Source organism: Dipteris shenzhenensis, chromosome 23 (assembly GCF_047967505.1).
Source record: "Dipteris shenzhenensis isolate YYH24624 ecotype China chromosome 23, Dip_SZ_1.0, whole genome shotgun sequence".
NCBI lineage: Eukaryota > Viridiplantae > Streptophyta > Polypodiopsida > Gleicheniales > Dipteridaceae > Dipteris > Dipteris shenzhenensis.
In genome coordinates this window covers 14,962,964-14,985,956 of record NC_141618.1, presented here as the reverse complement: position 1 = coordinate 14,985,956, position 22,993 = coordinate 14,962,964, and the positions used below count along the sequence as shown (strand labels likewise).

The following is a 22,993-nucleotide window of genomic DNA, read 5'->3' as shown; positions in this document are numbered from 1 at the left end:
GTTTTGGCGATGGGGCCATGTTCACATCTATTAAGGCCTTTTGCCATAGCAACATACGGAAGCTTGTTGCTTGGGTTCTAGGAATTGGGAAAGTATTGTGCATGGTCTAGTATCCCCCAACATAATTGAAACTTGGGTCCTCAATGGAGCTAATGTTTCAATAAAAAACATTAAATTTTACTTTTGAAGTGACTATATTTTATTTCATGGGAATTGGGATTTTCCCAAATTCTCTAATATAGTGTTTGCTTTAGGGTGAAGTGACTATACCACGCACGAGGTGCTTGCTTCAGCCCATATAGAGCCTTCCTGAGCTTGCATACCTTGTGCTCTTGTCCCTTCACCTCAAAACCTTGGGGCTGATGTACATAGACCTCCTCTTTAAGATCTCCATTGAGGAAAGTAGTCTTGACATCCATTTGGTACATTGACCAACCATAAAATGCAGCAAGAGAGATGACAGAATGAATGATGGTCATCTTGGCCACTAGAGAAAATGTCTCCTCATAATCTATCCCCTGCTCTTGTGCATACCCCTTGGCAACCAAATGGGGTTTGTATTTCTCAACTGTGCCATTTGAATGGTATTTCACCTTATAAATCCATTTTGTGCCAACCACATTTTTCCCAATGGGCACATCAACCAAGTCCCATGTGGCATTCTTCTCAATGGATTTAATCTCAGCTTCCATAGCTTTCTGCCATGCTGGATTATGCTGAGCATCAAACTATGAGAAGTAGAAGGGGAAGCATCAAGAGACTCCATCTCATCATCCTCAAATTGGATGATGTCCAAAGGGGTGTTATCGTATGGTGGCAAGTTGCACTAGCGGGCTGCATGCACTCATTCTCAACAAAGTCTGCTGATTATTACCTTCTTGGTAGTAGGACTATAAAGCCTAAATCCCCTGCTTTTAGTTTTATACCCCATGAAAATGCATTTGATACTCTTGTCATCAAGCTTTGTCCAATGTGCATCTGGAACCAAAGCATATGCCACTGAGCCAAAAACTCTGAAATGACTAACCTTTGGCTTAAAGCCATACAAAGAATCAAATGGAGTCACATTAACCAAAGCATATGGCATCTATTCTGAATATAAGTGCCTGTCACAAGTGCTTCTCCCCAAAAAGCCTTTGAGACTCTCTTGAATTTTAGCATGCATCTCGTCATCTCCATGAGAGTACGATTCTTCCTCTCAGGGAGTGGATTCTATTGTGGTGTGTACCGGCATGTCAAGTGATGTTTAATCCCATGTTGCTTCAAAAATCCCTGGAATGCATGTGACATGTACTCTTCCCCTCTATATGAGTTGAGTGTTCCAATTCTAGAATTGGTTTGGTTCTCATCCATAGATTTGAACTCCTGAAACCAATACAACACCTCAGATTTTTCCTTCATGAGAAAAAGCAATGTGAACCTGGAGAAGTCCTCTATAAAGGTCACAAAGTACCTTGCTCCTCTATGCATGGGAATAGTCATGGGGCCACATACATCGCTGTGCACTATCTGCAACACTCTAGTTGCCTTGACCCAATTCTTACCTTGTTTACTGAATGGCAAGCATTGCCAAGTTTGAGTCTCTTCACACTAGAATAGCTAGCACTATGATAACACCCATCAATCCACTTGATAAACTAGTTTGTTAAGTCTCCCCATATCAAGAAAGCGTGTCCTGAGAGATGGTTTCTGGCAAGGTCAAGGTCCTTCAAAGGAAAGGGGTGGAGAGAATATTGGAGAGGTGGGATGGCCAACACTGCTCTTGAAACCCTTTTGAGACAAGGTGGCAGATCCACTATGGCCCTGCTTCCTACACCCAGTCATGAGAAGTATCCTAATGTGCAAAGTGAAATTTCCATATTCAACACTAAAATACCACCTCAAACTTACTCATAACAATAAGCTATATGAGGGTGTCTTGTAACCTCACTCTTGTATTTCAAAAAATGAATGTACGTGGAAGTCCACCCCACAACAAGTTAAAGGTATCATAAAGAAATTAGACCATAAAATATTAGCCATGGTGCCACCTTGCCTGGTAGATATCTATCATCCCATTTATAACTACAACTACTCGCTATGGTGTATAAAAGACCAAATATAGATTGCACATACCAGTTTTAGTAGCACCCAAGCTTCAAGGCATCTCCTTCTAGTACCACGGATGTTGGTGATGGATAAATTCCGCTACTTGCTGATGGTTGTGGAATTAGTTCACCTTGCTTCCTTGTTCCTTGGCTAGATTGAGAGTGCAATAGATGGGGCATTGCCCACTATACCCCAAGCCTCTAGTCTTGTCTCTATCTTATTCCTAAAAAACGATGGCCTGAATCAGACCACAGGTCGTCATGGCCACCATCCAAGTCTTCAAGCACTCCTTCAAAGAGTGGAAAAAAGGGCACTTCTTTTTCATTTGCGTCCCTCCCTTGAGCACAGTGGCCAACCATGAGACCTACATCTTCCATTCATTATTCTTTGCAGGACTACCCTTTTGCAAGGACTCGAAGTTCCATTCAGAAGTACAATAAGGGGATTTCTTACATAGGGAGTATGCATATCTGTTTACAGGGACAACGAGGTTTTCCTTCTTAGGGAAGCTCCAAAGGCATTGCAAACAAAACATCTTACATCCATTTTGACTCTATCAGGTTTGGAGAAAAATTTCCTTTTTGCACTCATCCAATGAATCTGCTACTGAGAGAAGCTGTCAAGGTGGTAGAGGTGGGAGGATGAGTACTTGTGTAGTGTGATGCCAAAAATTGATATTTTTTATTTGGCATTGGTATTGTTTTTCTCTATGTTTGATAAGAGTTTGAGTATCAAGTGATAGCCTAGCAGCTCTCACTCATTTCTAGTTTCTAAGATATTGTATGGGATTGAGAGGATGAGTAGAATGGATCAATGTAAATACCCTGTGTATGAATGATAAATACCTTGGTATGGGGTGAGAGTTATTTGTGTGTGGGATATTATGGGGTTTTTAGAAAATAGGAGGAGTGAGTCATATAAAGAGGTGGGCTCATGTCCATGTGTTCCAATAATATAAGAGAGATCACATGCCAAGCATGTGGAAGGCATGTGGAGGAGTGTGGAGTGAAGAGGAATCCTTCTAGAATTCCTATGTGGAATAAGGAGGATGTGGACATATTGGAAAGAGAGGGTCCCTATGGGCTCCATGTGGGGAGACTCTTGACTTTATCAATATTTTAAGAGTCTTGAGCATCTTTTGATGGGACACATGGCAAGAGTAGCCAAAAAGGACATGGATGGTGATGTACGAGCTTATGTGATTGATGGGGAAAGGAATCTATAGGCAGCAATTGTAAATGGGTGAAGGGTGACAAAATCTCTATAAAAGGAGCCCTCCTCTCCCTTGTTCATCATCTCTTCCACCATCAAGCCTAATGTTACTGTAGCTCTAGTCTCCTCAAGCCTCTTCCATGAGCCTTCTCTCCCTCTTGTAGATATTCTCTTATGTAGACTCTTGAGTCCATATCTCTCTAGTTCATTCTCTTTCTATGAGTAATCTTGGAGCTCTCGCTCCCTCTTATATGTATGAAACCTCTTCTTCTCCCTTATGTTTGTAGTATTTTGAGTTATATTTGAGTGGAGTCTCACTCTATTGGTAATGAAGGTCACTTCAGGTTCTCTCTCTTGAGTGTCTCTTCCCTTTTTCCATTGCTTTCTCTTCCAAAGTGTTCAAAAGTGTTGTCTATTCTGCTCCTCATTGCACATACGTGGTTTATCTATTTCCCAAGCCACAAAGGGAGCTATTCCTTCCCTCCTCGATGACCTATATGGGACTTGGATTGTTGATGAAGTATAAGCATGGAGGTAGTATTCTCCCAAGTCGGCACCAGTAGAAGGAGTAGGTGTTTTTCATGACAGTTTGATCCCCTGTCAGTATTTTGCTCATAATTTTTCGCTCAAAGGTCCGATTTGGACGAAACTTATATTAGTACGAAGCTCTCTTCAAGGAGAATACTTATGTATTTAGTTATTGTATTAGATTTAAAATCATAAATCACTATAAGGGGAGCAACCAATAGAGGCTCTCTGTAGGCCTGCCCACCCTCCACCTCAACACACCATTGCCTGTTTTTGACTATAACAGTGGAGTGGTGATTCTCAATGCTTTCACCTTCTTTTGCTATGCAAATGATGAAGAGTACAATATTGTGAGAAGGGTGATTCTTGAATGCATGTATACACAATGTTTTCATGGTGCTGGTTGGTCACTTATTTTTGAAGATTTTATTGAGGATCACATTGTGGAGGGTTTTCAACAAGTGGTTATGCATAATAAGTTGGTCTTGGTATACTAAGGCTCTATGGGATCTTGTTTGGGATATTATTTGGATCTTGGTGTTTCCTTTTTGTGTTTCATCATGGTGAAGATTCCAGTGTTTCGAGGGACCCAAGGGGAAGACCCAGAGTCTTATCTTCGGGATTTTGTTCGAGGATGCCGGCTTTTTGGATGTACCATGAAGGATCGGGCGGAGATTTTGCCTGATTTTCTTGAAGGTGTAGCCTTGAGTTTGCATGAGGCCTTGCTGGACTCTACCAAGGAGGACTGGGACTAAGTGGTGGGTGCAATGAAGTAGAGATTTGGGGCAGTGGAATCGCCAAATGCTTTGATGTTGCAGTTGGACCGGTTCTATCAAGGAGAGGGTAAGATGATCTCTGCGTTGGCAATCTGATATGAAACTTTATGGACAAAGTGTGAAAGGGTAGCTTTGTGAGCTATGGCATCTGCATCATCGGCCCCTCGAAGTCTCGTAGGGATGGAGCACTTAAAGATGAGCAAATTTGTTATGGCTTTGGAGCCTCGTCTTCACTCAAAATTAATGAGTAAAGATCCAACAACATACGTGGAGGCACTTCGCATTGCAACCAAGAAAGAAGCTTCTCTAAAGATCGAGTCCTCTTTTGTGTCTTCAATAGCTTCAACTTCTAAGGTGGAGGTAATGAGCACTCCTCAAGTACTAAAGTCCTCTGAGTTAGATCATAATATCTCCCAATTGATGGGGCAGAGTTTGCTAATTTGAAATTGCATTTGGTTAATGCACAACAACCTAGAGCACCAAAGAGTGAGGATAGGCCTCGAGATAAGAGTGGGGTCACTTGCTGTGAATGTAATGAAAAAGGTCACTATCGCCTTGAGTGTCCTAGATTGAGAAAGAAAGAAGAAAAACAAGTATTCTTGTTAGAATCTTCTTCAGGGGATGAGGAAAGAGAGGTAATGATGGCTAAACGGGGGCGTGGTAAAGCAAAAGAAGAAGAAGAAAGCAAGGATGAAGTAGATGAGGAACATCAAGAAGAGGAATACTATAGTAAGAAAAGCAAGGCATCTAGAAGGAGAATTAGCCAGTCAGACTTTCCTTTAGGACAAGGCATTGGAATCTATGACTTGTTGTCCAACCTTAAAGAAAAGGAAGCTCATATCACCTTTGGTCAATTACTTGCTTTGTCTCTAAAACTACGGAAAGAATGGGGAAAGCTAGCAAGCACAAGAGTGTCAAAGAAGAAAAAGAAGAAAGTGCCATTCCTATTGTTCAAAAGGTAGATATAGAGGTTCGTGAGATGATGTACCTGTGGTTGATGCCATTGATGGTCAAGTGATTTCTAATGTTTACATTGATGGAGGTGCATCGATTAATGTCATGAGCGAGAAGACCATGATAGATGTTGATTTAAAATACTCTAGTACTACCTCTCCCTATTGCATCAAATTGGCTGACAACACTAGGGTAAGGACCTTGGGAGTTGTGAAGAATCTAGAAGTGGATGTATGGAATTTTTGTGTCGACTACTTTTCAGGGGATCCCTACCAAGCTAGACACACGTGCCTCTCCTTTGATTTTGGGAAGGCCTTGGCTACGTAAGGTGAAGGCTATTCAAAAGTGGGATATTGGAGAATTGCTTTTGTAGGGAAATGATAAGAAGGTGCACTACAACATCAGAAGCCGCAAAAAAGAAGTTGTTAGAGTTCAAGCTCGGACTTAACCGATGAAGAAGAAGAGACAGGGTGTAGCTTTGAGGAGTCCAACTTAGAGGGTGAGGTGGAAGGAGTGGCCTTTGGTCTTTGTCTTGGTGCTGATTAGGACGAGTCAAGAAGGAAGAAGGTGGTGGTGCAAGAAGATCCTATAGAGACACTTCATGTGGAGGATGTGGAGCATACTAAACGATGCCAACACAATGAAGAGCTTCTTGATGATTCTCTATTAGGTAGTGATAAGCTCTAGTACTTGGATATGTTAGATGATTTTCCATATCTCTTTGTAACAAGCTATTCATAGGTTTGATCAGTCTCTCTTCTAGAGCATAAGATTGAGTTGAAGCCAGAAAGCAAGCCAGTTGTGCAATGCGTAAGGCGATTGGGGGTGATCCAAGCTGAGGTACTAAAGAAAGAGGTAACATGACTACTTGATGCGGGATTCATCTTTCTTGTTGATGATTCAAAATGGATATCTCCTATAGTTGTCAGACCAAATAAAGGAAATAAGTGGCAGGTTTGTGTGGACTTTCGTCCTTTGAATGCATGTACTAAGAGGGATCATTTTCCTTTTGCCATTCCAAGATGAAATACTAGACCAAGTAGCAGGGCATGAGATGTATTCTATATGTAATGGGTATTCTGGGTACTTTCAAATTTGTATTCAGGAGGAAGATCAAAAGAAGACATCATTTGTCACACCTTGGGGAGTTTTTGCTTATAGAGTGATGCCTTTTGGGTTGACCAATGCACCAGCTACATTTCAAAGGTTCATGAGTCAAGTGCTTGAGCCTTACTTGGGAAAGTTCATAAGGGTATTTTTGGATGACGGTGCATGTTAAAGATGGCCTTAGCTAGGATTAATGAAGCAAAAGGGTGTCTAAATCCTAGCAAGTGTCATTTGGCTCAAACAAAAGTAGCCTTGTTGGTGCATATTGTGTTTGGAGAAGGCTTGCAAATGGATCCTGACAAAGTTCAAGCAATCATGGCATTGCCAAGTCTTGAGAGTGTCATTGGTGTTCACAGAATTCTAGGAAAGAGAGTATTATCAATGCTTTTGTGATGATTTCATAGAGATAGTGCATCCCATGAATTTGCTGACAAGAAAAGGAGTTTCTTTCCAATGGGGTGTGGAGTAACAAGAGTCTTTTCAACAACTTAAGGAGGCCATGAGTAAGGCTCCAATATTGAAGCCCCCTGATTGGTGGTCTCAAGACTTTTATGTAAATGCAAGTATATCTTTGCATTTAGTTGGTGTTGTATTGCTACAAAAAGGAGAGGCATGTAGAATGCAACCCATCTATTATGCCAGCCGACAACTTATAGAGATGGAAACAAGGTATGAAGAAATGGAGCAGCAAGCTCTCTCTTTGGTGTTTTCAGTTAGAAAGTTTCGCTCCTATTATTACCTTGACCATTTTTCTTCCTTACCTCTCAGTCTATATTAGCATATCTAGTTCAGAAGCCTAATCCTGGGGGAAGATTTGCAAAATGGCTGTCAGAGCTTCAAGAGTTCTCTTTCTCTTTTATCACTGAAAATACCATGAGGTCCACCATGGCAGATTTGCTCACAAGACGGTAGGATCTAAGAGAAGAAAAGAAATATAAGGAGGACATTAATGATGAAAGGGAGACACCACCAACAGCTTTTGTCTTGTATTTTGATGGATCTTTTAGTCCTTCATGCCAAGAATAAGCTGGGGGGATGGTCTTGATGAATTTTGAAGGTTAAGAAGTATGGGCTAGAGGACAAGAGCTTCCAGGTATCACAACTAACAATGCAGCTGAGTATAATGCTTTGATTCTTAGATTGGAGGGTTGTCTTCAAAGTCAAGAATTAGAAGTAAGAGGAGATTCTCAGCTTATTATAAAGCAAATGCAAGGGCATTACAAGATAAGAAGTCCTCATTTGAAGGAGCTTAATCAAAAGGCTATGGATTATGTAGTCAATTTGATTTTTGCAAGTTTGTTCATATAAACAAAAAAGAAAATCAAAGGGCAGATGAGTTAGCTACTCAAGCCATTGTAGTACAAGACCAGGGGGTGGTTTCTTTGGTAGAAATTGGATCACCAAAACTACAAGATGTTCAGCAATATGTGGAAGAAGGCATGTTTCCTCGAGGGTTAACTCCACAACAAAAGCAGAGATTGGTAAGGAAGCTTGTCCCTATACTATTGTTGATCACATTCTTTATAAATTGGGAAAAGATAATGTGCTCCATCAGGCGGTCCATCCCATGGAGACTAGGAGAATCCTAGAAATGTGTCATGAATGCTCTGGTCATTTTGCTTCAGCAAGCACAACTAGGAGAATTCTTAATGCAGGTTACTTTTGGCCACGTCTCCATAAGGATGTATATGAATGGTGTCAAAGTTGCAAAGTATGCTAAAAGTTTGGAAGGTGACAATTGATTCTTGGGCCCTTGAAGCCTATTCCAACATATGGACCATTTGAGAGGTGGGGGTTGGACTTTGTGGGACGACTCCCTCGTTCATCTTAGGGCAAACATTATTTATTGGTGGCCACAGATTATGCAACTCGGTGGGCAGAGGCCAAGGCCATAGTTAATAATAGCAAGGCAAGCACAGTTGCAAAATTTCTCTTTGATCGAATTTGCTCACGCTTTGGTTGTCCTTTGGAAATTCTTACTAATGGAGGAACCTCTTTTAGAAATGAACTAATTAAAGATGTGGTGCATAAGCTAAAGATAAATCATAGCATGTCCATGCCATACTATTCCCAATGCAATGGCTTGGCTGAGAAAACAAATGGATTGTTGTGCAATTGACTGGGAAAGCTTGTAGACACCAAGAAAAGGCATTGGGATAGGCACTTGGCAGAGGTTTTATGGGCTTACAGAACCACACACAAGCTAGCTATTGGGTTTACATCATTCCAACTAGTGTATGAAATAGAAGCCATTTTGCCCATTGAATTGAAGATACATAGTCTTCGCATTGCTGTTGTAAGAATAGAAGGACAAGAGGATGCTTATGCTCAGTGCTTGGTACAGCTAGAATCCTTGGATGAATGCAGATTATCGGCCTTACAAAACTTGGAAGCTTCTCAAAAAAGGCGCAAGGCCCATTTTAACACCAAATTATGCAAGAAGAAAGATATTGCAAAAGGAGATTTCTTCATGAGATTTGATAGCCGTTTGGACAAGCAGCTACATAAAAAGTTTATCGGCCAATGGGAGGGACCATATCGAGTCAAGAAGAAGTTCACCTATGGAACCTGATGCTTGAGGATGTTGACGGCACCATGATAACCAGATGCACTAATGAGTATTGCCTTAAATTCTTCTATGCTCAACCACCTTGAGGGCCAACGGACCCTCTCTGTCACTCGAGAGGATCTAATGGAGGGGGAAAGATGTGATGCCAAAAATTGATATTTTTTATTTGGCATTGATATGGTTTTTCTCTATGTTTGATAAGAGTTTGAGTATCAAGTGATAGTCTAGCGGCTCTCACTCATTTCTATTTTCTAAGATATTGGATGGGATTGAGAGGATGAGTGGAATGGATCATTGTCAATACCATGTGTATGAATGATAAATACCTTGGTATGGGGTGAGAGTTATTTGTGTATGGGATATTATGGGGTTTTTAGAAAATAGGAAGAGTGAGTCATATAAAGAGGTGGGCTCATGTCCATGTGTTCCAATAATATAAGAGAGATCACATGCCAAGCATGTGGAAGGCATGTGGAGGAGTGTGGAGTGAAGAGGAATCCTTCTAGAATTCCTATGTGGAATAAGGAGGATGTGGACATATGGAAAAGAGAGGGTCCCTATGGACTCCATGTGGGGAGACTCTTGACTTTATCAATATTTTAAGAGTCTTGAGCATCTTTTGATGGGACACATGGCAAGAGTAGCCAAAAAGGACATGGATGGTGACATACGGGCTTATCTGATTGATGGGGAAAGGAATCTACATGCAACAATTGTAAATGGGTGAAGGAGGGTGACAAAATCTCTATAAAAGGAGCCCTCCTCTCCCTTGTTCATCATCTCTTCCACCATTAGGCTTCATGTTGCTATAGATCTAGTCTCCTCAAGCCTCTTCCATGAGCCTTCTCTCCCTCTTGTAGATATTCTCTTATGTAGACTCTTGAGTCCATATCTCTCTAGTTTATTCTCTTTCTATGAGTAATCTTGGAGCTCTCGCTCCCTCTTGTATGTATGAAACCTCTTCTTCTCCCTTATGTTTGTAGTATTTTGAGTTATATTTTAGTGGAGTCTCACTCTATTGGTAATGAAGGTCACTTCAAGTTCTCTCTCTTGAGTGTATCTTCCCTTTTTCCATTGCTTTCTCTTCCAAAGTGCTTAAAAGTATTGTCTATTCGGCCGCTCATTGCGCATACATGGTTTATCTATTTCCCAAGCCATAAAGGGAGCTCTTCCTTCCCTCTTAGGTGACCTCTATGGGACTTGGATCGTTGATAAAGTATAAGCATGGAGGTAGTATTCTCTCAAGTCGGCACTAGTAGAAGGAGTAGGTGTTTTTCATGACAGTTTGACCCCCTGTCAGTATTTTGCTCATAATTTTTCGCTCGATGGTTTGATTTGGACGAAACTTATATCTGCGTGAAGCTATCATTCAAGGAGCATCATGGCATGTCTTCAGTTATTGTATTAGATGTCAAACCAAAAATCTATGACTCTCTTTGTGTGTGACTATTTCATTTTTAGACAGTTTTTACCCCGGTCAAGTAAACTGCCCATGTCTTTCCGACCGCTTCTCTGTTTCTTACGAAACTTATATCAGAGTGAAGAGAATTTCAAGGCACATATTTATATGCATTTGAATCTTTGATATCATGTCTCTACTGGAAGTTATAGGCCTCTGTGTCTGACGATATTTCGCAAAGTGTTTTGAGCTAATTGTAAAGGTGTTTATGAAGGAGGCGCAATGTTTCCTCGGAACCTACCCATCCGACCCAATCATCCCCTTCAAACTCCTTGATATATATAAGTTAATGTCATGTTGAGCCACAAGATCTACTTTCAACAACGTATCGCTCTTCTCTTTAGCACAGACCGGCTTGTTGAGATTATGGCCTCTGCTGATCCTTTCCTTCTCCCTATGCTTGAGTACAACATCACTTGGGATGTTACCATCTTCATTCTCATCGAAGGGAGGAAAGTATGGTGTGGTATCTTGGCATAAAAGCTTCTTTTTAATGTCCCTTTCTCAGTGATAAATATCTTTGTCACTCACTTCAAAAGCAGTATAGGAAGTGAAGAGGTGCGTGAAGTTTATTACCCCCAACTTCATGTCATTGTAGGAAGGAAAGCAAGCTAGAGAGGGAGAGCTTGAAGGCGTCATTGCATTGGAGGGAACTGGACTGGTTATTATAGATGGAATATTGAGCGGCAATAGGAAGACAAAAAGAGGTGATGAGAACCAGTAGCAAGGCCCTTTTCACCTCAATCAATTAGTTGGTGAAGACACCTAAATTAACCCCTCACTCCCCTCAGCCCCCCCTTGCCTCTTGAGCTCCCTCTCCTCCCTCAGCTCAGGCATGCCCTCAGTATCAGTCCCATAATGCCGCCTCCTAGCACATAGAGTTTTCTGCTTTCAATCAAAGAATGCGATATTCTACAAGGCGGTGAAGGCCTCTTGCCTGAGAAGGATGTTGACCTCTCAGATGATTTCTCAAAGTGAGGGAGAGATGAGAGGAGAGAGGGGTGGCATGGAGGGAGTAGGGCAGAAGGGAGTGTTAGGCGAGGTGAGGAAGAAGGAGCCAGGGTTAGAGTTGAGCTCTGCAATGGAGGACTCACAAGAAGCTTATCTATTTTGTGCTATGACAAGGGGAAGCGTAGAGTAGAACCGTAATGAAGGAGAAGAAGATAAGGTTAGATAACTAAGTTCCCTCGTTAACAACTAACACTAACTTAAACACTAAAACATCTACACAAAACTCGACCAAGCCTCTTCTAGACCAAAAATGGTGAGCTTGGTTCTACGATAGAAGAGTACGTGGATTTTGCAAATTGAGATTTAGCAAGTTGAGATTGTGATTGCCACCAAGATAGTTGCAAGGAGTGCAAAATTTGGACAAAGATGCCAAAAATTCATTGTTCACAAACAACGACAGATTTGTTGCTAGACATCGCACTGTTGTGCATTCTATTGAATTGTGGAGCCTGATGTCATCAAAGAATCATCATCAGCAGCGGAAACAATCTCAATCTCTGGAGCTACCCCAAATTCTTAGGTAGCACTCTTCCTTGAGCACTCAAAGTAGGTACTAGCCTCGGCAAGCACTCTTCATTGAGCACTCAAATCAAGAATTGGCCTCAGCAAGTAGATCCTTGCTCCTCATGGATTACCATCACTTTGAGGATGGACATGCCATTAGGTCTCCATCCCTTTCTTAAATTTGACTCACCTCTACCTCCTCAATTCCTCTGGCTTTCCTTGCCCTGGTCTTATCCCTCATTGGTTTGTGGATCCTTCCCTCACCTTCGAGTCCTCGATTTCTCCTCCTCGTCATTATCATCCTCTCTCACTTCCTTCCTTGGGAATTTATCCTCCCTTGATTTCCCCTATTCTTCATTATAATCGTCCCTTGCTTCCTCCCTTGGGAATTTATCCCACTTGTAACAATCTTTTTGGTAGTATCACCTCAAGTTTTGGAAACCTCACCACCCTCCATCTATCATCCAACTTATTTGCTAGTTCCATTCCCCTTGCTCTAGTCGATCTTCAAAACCTTAGACACTCAATCTTACAAGCTCGAGGGGGTCACTCATCATATGTAACCCTATCACGTGAGTTCAATAGAAGGATATTTTTTATTCCTAAAATTTACAAAAATAAATATACATAAGGGACTATTTAAAATAGTTTTGGAAAAAATTTACAGATTTGTATAGAAAAGGGGTACATTTTATTAATGAAAAAATTTACAGATAAGGGATTTTAGATATAGGCCTTGAACGCACGTGATATAGAGGGTTCATACATAGTGGCCCCCCCGAGCTTACAAGCAACTACTTGGAGAGATACTAGTTGGCCTTGAAAGCTTGTGAGTCCTTAACATTGGTCGTCACAAATCATCTAGAGGGGCTAGGATGATTAGCACTACAAGCATCAACATTATCATTGTAAATTGTGTAGCATAACCATTGAGCAATTACACTGTACCCATTGTTGTTTCAATTTGTAGAGTGTGATGTATATGCATTTTTCTTCTACCAACACAAACATCCCTACTTACAATGAAAATAATTCTTTTAATCTTTGAGTATTGGGCAATGCTCTCGGCACCTTGTGCCTCTTGTCTTATAAATCAGTATGGATTATCACATTTAAACTTGAACATAAAAAACATCATAAGATGCTTAAATGTCATTAGTTTCTACATGCTTAAAATATCATCACTAGCATTGAGAAATGTTGGGGTTACGTTTATCTATTGTAAACATAAATATACAAGACGTATATATGTTTGAACAAATGTACAAGCCATATGAAGTTACCAAAGACTATCCATGTTGTTATGGATGACCACATAGTATTAATCCTATTAGCTCTTGTCTCTGGGTTAGTCTTCAGATAGGAAATTATGAACTTGGAGAGAAGCTTGAACTTAGGGGAAAGCCAAGGCTTGATATTAGATGTCACTTGTTAATGGTCACTTTAGAGTCTAGAGTTCTCACTATTCGATTAGTATCTACTTTAGGAGAACATCAATTGTCGCTCACAATCATCAAATTGATTATTACAAATTTGCAATCTCTAGTTGCAATTTGTAATTTCTAAGCTTTACAATTTCTAGTTGCAATTTGTAATTTCTAAGCAGTCTCTTGGTTTCTCAAAGCATCTCTATTTTAGAAATCATTTTTTATTCTCTTTGTCCCTTAACATATCAACTATAAAATGTATTGCCAAAATATAGGAAGTTAGAATCATTGCTTGATGTCGATCAATTTGTAGCCTTCATCATTCATTCATTTGCTCATGGATAAACATTGTGGGTTAAAAAGGAGTCTATGTTTTTCACAAAAAATGCAAAGATCAAATGTGATACATGAGAGTTTTTATGACAAGATAACCTTAAATGTAAAATTTGTGATAGACATGACAGGAAATCAATCCAATTAACTGCTAACTCATACCATCAACCCACCTAGATGCTCCTTTATATACTAGGATCTAAAGGCAACTTTGTGGGTGTAAGATGGTGAGGGCATCAAGCCCTATATCTGGCCTAGCAAGAGGTGACTAGAGAGCAACAACATCAGAGCCAACCTACTAAGCTAGGATTAGGGAAGGCAGGAGGGGCCAGGCCTTGCAATAGTATGGAAGGCATTTGCCCTTGTTTTGAAGACCCACAAAGTTGGTGTGGGTATAGAATGGAAGCCGACCTAAAATGTAGTTCAGAGGACCTAAAAGTTAAATAGCTGCATGATAATTGTGGAATGGGGTCTCATCTAGTGGGACCAATCACATGGAATCAAGTATTGTAAGGGATGAGGTTGCCATGTACGTAGGTTAAGTATGCCCTCCCGCCAAGACATCCCAGTGCTTCGATCTCATTTCAGGCTTTCAAAGGCTTTAATATGCCCTCTTTCTTTCTTACCCATTCACGAAATTCTTTACCCTACTGCCTCTACTGAATGTTCTTTGAACACCCTGTCAATAGACCTTCCAGGGTTCTCATATTTAAAGTTGTATTGCTTTCATGGGAAATTCCCTGGTGCAATAGATGATTCCATACTAACAAATAATAAGATCAATGATATCAACGACTACTATTTTCATGCTAATTCCCTGCTGAAACAAACGCCTCATAATACTTAAAAAAGTGAAAACCAGTGATATTAACGTGTTTTACTCTATTAACTCAGGCTTCCTCCTCATTGCAGCCCGTCCACAATCCTCCATTTTGGCATTGACGTTCTCATTTTCTGTTTCTGTTATTTATCTGATGGTGTCACGGGTAGTGTAGCTCTTCTGTGGACAAACTTGTAGATTTTGGATTCCAAGTCTGCCCTTGTGAGACTAGCTAGATCAGAACTGCAGCACATATTTTGCACATGGCCACTAGATGAGCATTGCTGAGGCACTGCACTCACTCAATATTCTTTCAGTCTCATCCAATTTTCCAGTGTAATTGAAGGTGGAGTTTCAATGAAGCTTGCAAACTGGAAGACCTTGGAAATTTATCACATTCCAATTTCCAGTCGTAGCCATCAAAGCCCAAACGCAATACTTGTGGAATGAACAGCAGTCTAGGATCACTGCATTGATGACTAACCATTAGCATTCTGCTGATGTACACAATTTAAGACCCCAAAGACTTGCAGATTTCCTGTCATAAGATTTAGATAAAACACATTGCGAATTCCTCCATTAGCCATAAGCGTTTGCGCCACAAGATGGAAATCATGCCAGCAGACCTAAAAATTGGATATTTTTACATAAGCATGACGAGCTTTCAGACCTGGCTTTGCATGACAACGATAAGACTTCGATACCCATTGAACACAGAGACTGCAGGTCTAGAAGGGATCACAGGCAGCTAAACTGAGGTTTTCAAGCCACATATAGCAAAAGCAGAAGTAGGTAACGAAATCCACAAGAAAAGTAAAGAAAAATGGGGAGGAAGCAGGAAGACCAAGTTTGAGAGGGGAGGGGAGAGAGAGAGAGAGAGACAGTCATGCGCTGGACAAAATCAGTTGTGCTTTATGTATTGACATATCTACCCACATCTCTCATCATTTAGAGAGAGAAACTGCACTTTTAACCTTGTGATAGTTACCCATGAGGTGAAAAACCATTCTATAAGCACAGTACGAGCACATATATCACATCGCCACTAAATCAACACCAAATGGTGAGAGTAGAACAATATAAAGTGCACGCAAGCAAGCATGCACACACGAACATATATGCAGGCAGGTAGGCACAGATGTTGCTGGAGGATAATGGCCGGCCACACTCAGGCTTGCATGCGTATTTGACCTGGTATATCCCCCTTAAATCCCTAGGCTTCGGGGTACTGGAAAATCTTCAGATGGAGAGCTACAATTGAGTTGAGACAAACTGATCTTGCAAAATATCCACATATGAGGTGATTAAAAGGGTAGACAACCTAGGTGAATTAAAATGTGCACAAAAACAGTAAACATACAAGTGTTGCACAATAGCATGGACACGGTGTAGAATAATAAGTCCCCCATCCATCCAGGCTCTCTTTTATTCCAACTCAAAGAGACAATCCTAAAGAGATGGGGTGGACTTCCCAAATTCTTCATAGGTTTTGGGACCAAACTACTCGACGTATGTACAAAGTTAGGGACTTGGACTGAATCCCAATCGTATGTAAATGCCTTGGAAAACCAAAGATACATTACAAGACATAAAGTAGTTTTGATGTTCAACCACAGACTGAGAAACAAGGTGGATAGTCCCATAACTAGGGACTTAAAAAAAGGACCAACTAGATCAACATCAGCCTTGCAATAAGCAAACCTTAGACCACAACATTGTGACAGTAGATGTGCCCTTTCTAGCAGGAGCAACATAGCAATAGGCTGGTATTGTGAAACTAGGGCATTCTAGGGTGACCGCTGCAGTAAAAGCTGCCACCTCACAAACACCAACTATCAATTATATTGAATATTAATGTCCATGGCTAGAAAGTTGAAAGCATCAATCAATGGGTGAGACTGCCCTCCGTCAAATAGCCTCCCTCTCAAACTTTCGACAGCTTCCATGCAAGCCGATGGTGCTTTAAACGAAATCATCCTCCCTGGGAAGCAATTCGACAACCCAATTCAGCGAATGTGCTAGGTAAAACTGTTTGCTATGATGTACCCAAGGTCTAAGATGCATCACTTGGAAAGTTAGCAAAATCTCATGCGTCAACGAAGCAGCTGAGCTCGAATATACGCTTAGCCATGCAAAGAGTGCCATCCCTTACGCGTGCCCATTCACACAATCCAGCTCATTAAAAACGACTTTGCGTACATGTATTCGCCATTGATGGGGGATAATTGTACATCAAACTTTAATAATGATACTTGCCTGATGATTTGTCTCAACAAAGGTAGGTAGATCAACTAGGTTTGGTTTCCCAGGTCTTAGGATGCCAAAGGTTTGTAAAACTTTTTCCTTCCTTCTACAATGGAGTCCAATATGTCACTAATCTGCCACTCGAGAGGCTCCAGCAATTCTTTCAAAGATGTGGAACAAAGCTCTAATTGCTGCTGGCTCTTTCTTATGTCACGTTCCGTACGCAGATCCGCCAAAGCAATTTCAATTGTCTTAAATTCCTTCAATAGCAAAACAGGTGCGCTGTTCACTCGGCGGACTCTAATAATTGAATCATTGACAACCTGTTGAAGGCGGAGAAAGGAGACTGCCCAGGGCGACTCGAAACGGACAGTCTCAATACTGAAGGAGACGCTGTTTCCGGCGTGCACAAGACCCCAAATGAGCAGCCAAGAAAGAAAAGAGGTTATAGTTTTCACCGCAAACATGATACCCCAAAATCCATCCCATTTGGCGAGCTTACTCTCCACATAGTCGTCACTCAGATTGAACCGCAGGTTTCCCTCGCTCTCAAACTTTACCTGCACCAAATTCCTGTTCTCCCTCTCCAAGGTTTCAAATTCATTCTGGCAAGCGTCTAAGAATCTAGCGGGTCTAGCACCCATGACCCCAGCGACGCGAGTGAGGTATCGGTCCAAGCGTTCGACGCCGGTCTTCAAGGCATTGCAAACGTCCATTAACTTAACGGTCTCGTCGAGGTATTCGGGAAGCCACCCATCATGGAGGGAGGGAGGGAGGCGCAATTTATGAGCGAGGGAGATGATGCGGGAATGGAGGGAGCTGAAAAACTGGAGAGAATGGAGGAGAAATTCGGAGGAGATGAAATCGGGGGAGAGGAGGATGGCAAGGCGATCCAATTCTTGGGTGATGGTGAGGTAGAAAGCCTGAACATCGCCACCGAGATCGTTCGGGAGAGTGAGGGGATGTGCAGAAGCCATAGCCACAGCTCTTGTGAAGAAGAAGAAGAAGAAGAAGAAGAAGAAGAGAAGGTGAAGATGAAGAAGAAGATGAAGATCAAAATGAAGATGAAAATGAAATTAAACACATTTCATATCAACATCTTCACTCTCTTATGGTCGCCTCTCTCCCCATGAGTTGACTCCTCCGAGTATCCACGCCCATCTTGCATTGAATGCATCTCAGCCCTTTGCTACACATCACCGCCCATCATCCCGTGCTCGGTTCCCACCATTGTGCGGTGGCCGGTTCCCATGGTGCACAAGCCTGTAAACTCTCCTTTACTTGTTTGAGAAGGGCTATCTAAGGCTTCGTGCACACTCGAAGGAGTTGCCTGACTCGTGTCGATCTTTGAGTTTTGTTCACACACTAAAATTGATCGACTCATCTGCAGCATTTATTGAAGGTCTCTATAGAAGTTTACGTATCTAAACAGAGCTCGATTTGAATTAAACAATGGAATTCTCCTATTTGAATAAAGGAATTTTTTGTTTCTAACAGTTGAAATTAACATTTTAATATTAGAATCATCCTCTTTATAGAAAATTTAGACTGGTAATATTAATCCTCAGAAATTAGCACATAGAAATCAGTTTACTCAACAATCCTAGGATTAATAGGGGCGTGAAAAACACACAAGCACTGCCCGCTTTCTATCCTATGCGCATTTGTTAGCATTGCCCCGCTAGGGGCAGATTGTATAGCAAAAAGAACTTGCCCCATCTCTAAACCAAACTTGCTAAGAAGAGGCTTTCAAAAAAGAAACCATATTCGAGGGCAGTGCGTCCGGCACGTCATGCCTTTGGTTTAAATTCTACGAGTCCACCTTCGATGTTCATAATCAAATCTCGATGAGGCTATGGCCGTTCATGCTCTTGCTTACTAGCAGTTTTTTCTAGTTTTTCTCCGCAAGGCTTAGTAGTGGAACGCAGTCAGATCGACCCCCTAGAGTGTCTGTGAAGAGCGCAATTGCTATGGTTTTCAGAGTTTGACCGTGCTTGACAATTGGACGCTTTGGCCCCATTGCTTGCAAACTCCTTTTTCTCCCACACTTCTTTGACCCAACCTGGTCTATCTACAACAACTCCTTGGTAGTTTTATGCTTAGCCAGTAGGTTTCTCTATTAAAATTCACAACAGACTCATCAAATTCGCCAATATACCAATTGTTTCTATGGCTTCAACAGTACAAATCGTTCACACACTTGGCTTTGTTTTCTTGGCTATCCCACCACTGGGAAGGGTCTGTGACGTAGCTCCGCCATAAGCACTCTGTAATCAAATTATCCAATGAAAACCAGTCTCCACAATGTGTGTCGGTACTAAAGACTGAAAGCTTTTGAGGTCTGTGTTGTAGTATCTGCACATGAACATTTTATGGTACTTCGAGTAGAACCACTCGAAGGAGCTGGCTTCAACGCAGTTGTTGTAAATTTGGCCAAGTTTCTATACATGCTGTACATAGCAAATCCCCAGCTATCTCCAAGCTCTTGCATGTTGATAGCAATCTTCATGTAAATAGTTCATGAAATGCAACACTTGAAGAGCCCCTATTTTCAAGCCACTTGGCTTAGTTACACAGCCAGTTGTGCTCGTATTCCAAGGGCATCAAAATAGCAAGTTTCTAGTAGCTAGAGCCCTACCCCTAATGGGGCAATGCTAGCAAATAGAATCCGAATGTTTCCCTTCTTTGTGTTTTATGTGGGCTTCAGAAAGAGACATACTATCATCTATTGTGGAAATGCAAAAATGTTTGATCTTGCAATGCAGGCATTGTTGTCAAAGTCACATGGAAACTAGCATTACCTGGAGACAAAGGCAAGCTTAATGATGCTATTTGGGATGTTTCGTAGTTAACTCAAGCTATTGCATAAGGAAGTTTTGCAACAAGTTACTCTTTAAAAACGTTCAGAGAGATGCTTGGCTATTGGAGCAGACTATAGAAAGCTTAATAATCACATAGGGCTTCTATGCCAGGAAAAATTTACAAATCAAGCAAGCTTACTTCGCAACCATGACGAAGAATCTTATTTTAGAAAATTTTGTAGTTGTCTTCCTCTCTCACGAGGTTGTACTTTCTTCTTCTTTTTTGCTTGAGGCTAATATAGGTTGACATCTTTCTTTTGTTGAGGCTAATAAAGTTATCTTTTACTCACAAAAATAAAAAAAGGTGGTCCAAGAGAGAATGGAGGCTCATTGTCTTCACACACTCGGGATCCGCTCAGCCATATTGAGTCCTCACAACTAATGGGATAAAATAAAAGTCATGTCTGGCGTCACAGGCAAGAGCATTGCAGCCATAGATGTGAAGGAGATGTTGAAGATGAAGGTGAAAGTGAAGGGGTGACATGAAGATGTACACTCTCTTATGGCCTCTGATGACCCCGTGCCTTGTGGTCTGACGTTAAAAAATTCTTCTCTTCTTCTCCTATCTATGCCTCTACCTTTGTGTTGACTCATTAGGGTCTTATAAATTAGCACATAACATCCTGAAATTCAATTTCGGAGTCCTTTATTCAAATTTTTGGCATGCCCCATGGGGAAGTCCTTAGTGATGGTTCCTCTAGGCAAATGGAAATTTAGTTTAGAGGAATTATTCATGTGCCTGGAAGTTTTGGAAAAAAATTATTGGCACACATGTTCCATGCATTGAATTTGCGCCGTCAAACGTGAAGGTCTTTAAGAGCATGCCTATCTACGTGGGTAAAGGTGCTTCGTCCATGTGTGTGTTGGTTCACAGGATTGAAGAAACCCCTCCTCTTTTCTGCATGGAGTGGCATGCCTCCAATACGTTGTTTTGCGGCATGGATTTGTATCGATTGGGTGTGTATTGCTTTACTTTCGGTTCAAGTCATGTTGCTAGAAGATTCTTCCATGATTATAAAAGTGTCATTTGTCTGGTAGTTGGCGAGATAATATATGTACTCCATCATCGTATAGCTAAGTCAATGTGTGCCTTGTGGCATGGAGATTTTTGCATCCAAGTTTTGACCATGATTGCATCAATATTACTTTCAATGGTGGTTATTGCATGTAGGACTCTTCCAAGGAAGGGTGTGCATGATCTCTTTTTGTAAAAATTTGGTACTCGATGCAGTGGAGCATTCATTGTAGAGAGTTCTACTGCTGCATCCCTACCTCATTCCTTGAACAAGCAGCTCATGGCTAAATGCAAGGTCTCAGAAGAATCCATGGCTGAACACGAGGTGTCGGTTGCATTCATGAAACCCCAACAGCCAGAAGTTTCAATGTGATTTGCCTCATGATCTTTTGAGTTCGCCTATTTCTATGTCTTCTTCAATTCATTCTTCCCCTTCTATATAGACTTGCGTCCAACTTCCTTTTCATGTTTTATTTCTTGCTTACGTAATTTTTCTTCGGCCATGTTTGCAAAGATGGAGAAACGTTGTAGAAAACATATAGAGGAAGTGGAGTCCAAGGCCAACTTTTTCATCAGTGGTGCAATGAAGTTCCCCCCCCCCCCCCACCCCAGTATTGTCTTGTGCAGTATTTCATGCTTAACACTTACACTTGAAAGTTGCATATGTAGAGCCATGAGCATTGACATCCCCATCATTGTCGATTGAAAAAAATTATAGTGATAAACCATCGCCATCTACTAGTTTGCCCATTGCTTTCTCATCTCTTAGTCCACCTTCTAAATAATATGACCTTCTCAAGGTCTTTGTTGCTATTAATAAAAGTGCAAAGAAGTCCACCTCTTGAAGAATCCAACCTTCTCAACGGCTCTCCTACTATTAAGTGGCAAACCTACTATTCAAATAGTAGATTCGACACTTATTGCTACAAGTATGGTTTTTGTAGGGATTTTTTTTTGTCATATGATGAATAAGCATGTTAAAAGTTCAAGCTTCAACACTCTTTCCATTCATCTAGAGAAATTGATGCTATGATAGCATGGCTTGGTGATCATTAGATTTTGCTTTTGTTTTACACCAGTTGTCACTGGTTCCACTTATTTAGGAAACAATCTAGGATAGTATGGCTTAATGTTCATCAAATTCCCTTCTATTTCTATGCATGTTTAAGTTTCCTCTATGCTACTAAAGAGGTGACTATTTATTACGAGTTGCCATGGGAGGACTTAGAAGGATTTTTTGGGGGTTTTTTGATGGACATATGGTATATGTGCTTTTGAGCTATTTTGCACACTGACTCGGTTTAAGGAAATTCAAACATTTTTGGGTGCATGGTATATGTCATATAGTGATTTAAAATGATTGTCATTTGGAGCGACTTTGTGTACTGATCTGGATTCATGATATTCTTCACACGTTATGAATGTTTTATAAGCATGTGTACACTGGCTTGAATATGCATGGTGAGAGTGCTCTCAACGGAAGCGGAACAGAAGAGGGTGAGAGAGAGAGGGAGAGCCAGAAGAGAGCCACACAAGTTTTGGTGGGTGCACAACACCCTAATCTTCTATGTCATTCATATATATGTGTGTTTGAGTATTGTACATAACCGAGGTTAAGGCATAGTGGCCTTTAATCCCCACAACCCCCCACTTAAGGGCCAATGTGCCTTTAAGGGAGAACAACCAATGGACATACTATTCAATGCCCATCAATGCATGACAATACTCAAACCGTCGCTGACTAGGTAGACACTTCGTCAGTATATCTGCAGAGTTATCATTTGTATGAACCTGGACAAGCTCTATGCACTTGTCCTTAAGTACCTCCCTGATGAAATGGTACCTGACCTCAATGTGTTTGGTCTTTGCATGAAAGACCAGATTCCATGCTAGTCGAATGCTAGTCCGAATGGCACTCATGGAATCACTATGCAATGTCGGTACACCTGTATGAATCCCCAAATCTCCCACTAGCCGATCAAGCCATATAGCCTCCTTACGACCCTCTGTGGCTACAACATACTCGGCCTCTGTGGTAGACAAAGAAACACACTTTTGTGCATGAGACATCCTCGACACTGCACC

General features: G+C 41.2%; 1 protein-coding gene across 1 annotated transcript; it reads right to left on the bottom strand.

Annotated features, from left to right (window-relative positions):
• Positions 1-16,341: 16,341 nt before the first annotated feature.
• Positions 16,342-18,086, bottom strand: LOC147887043 (protein BPS1, chloroplastic-like). The gene has a single exon (XM_087394683.1). It carries the CDS (start codon positions 18,007-18,009, stop codon positions 17,101-17,103), a length of 909 nt encoding a protein of 302 aa, XP_087250809.1. The 5' UTR covers positions 18,010-18,086; the 3' UTR covers positions 16,342-17,100.
• Between the last annotated feature and the right edge of the window lie 4,907 nt (positions 18,087-22,993).

Bases quoted from the DNA above. Each gene is read 5' to 3' on its own strand.
- LOC147887043 (XM_087394683.1), bottom strand. From the start codon at position 18,009: ATGGCTTCTGCACATCCCCTCACTCTCCCGAACGATCTCGGTGGCGAT.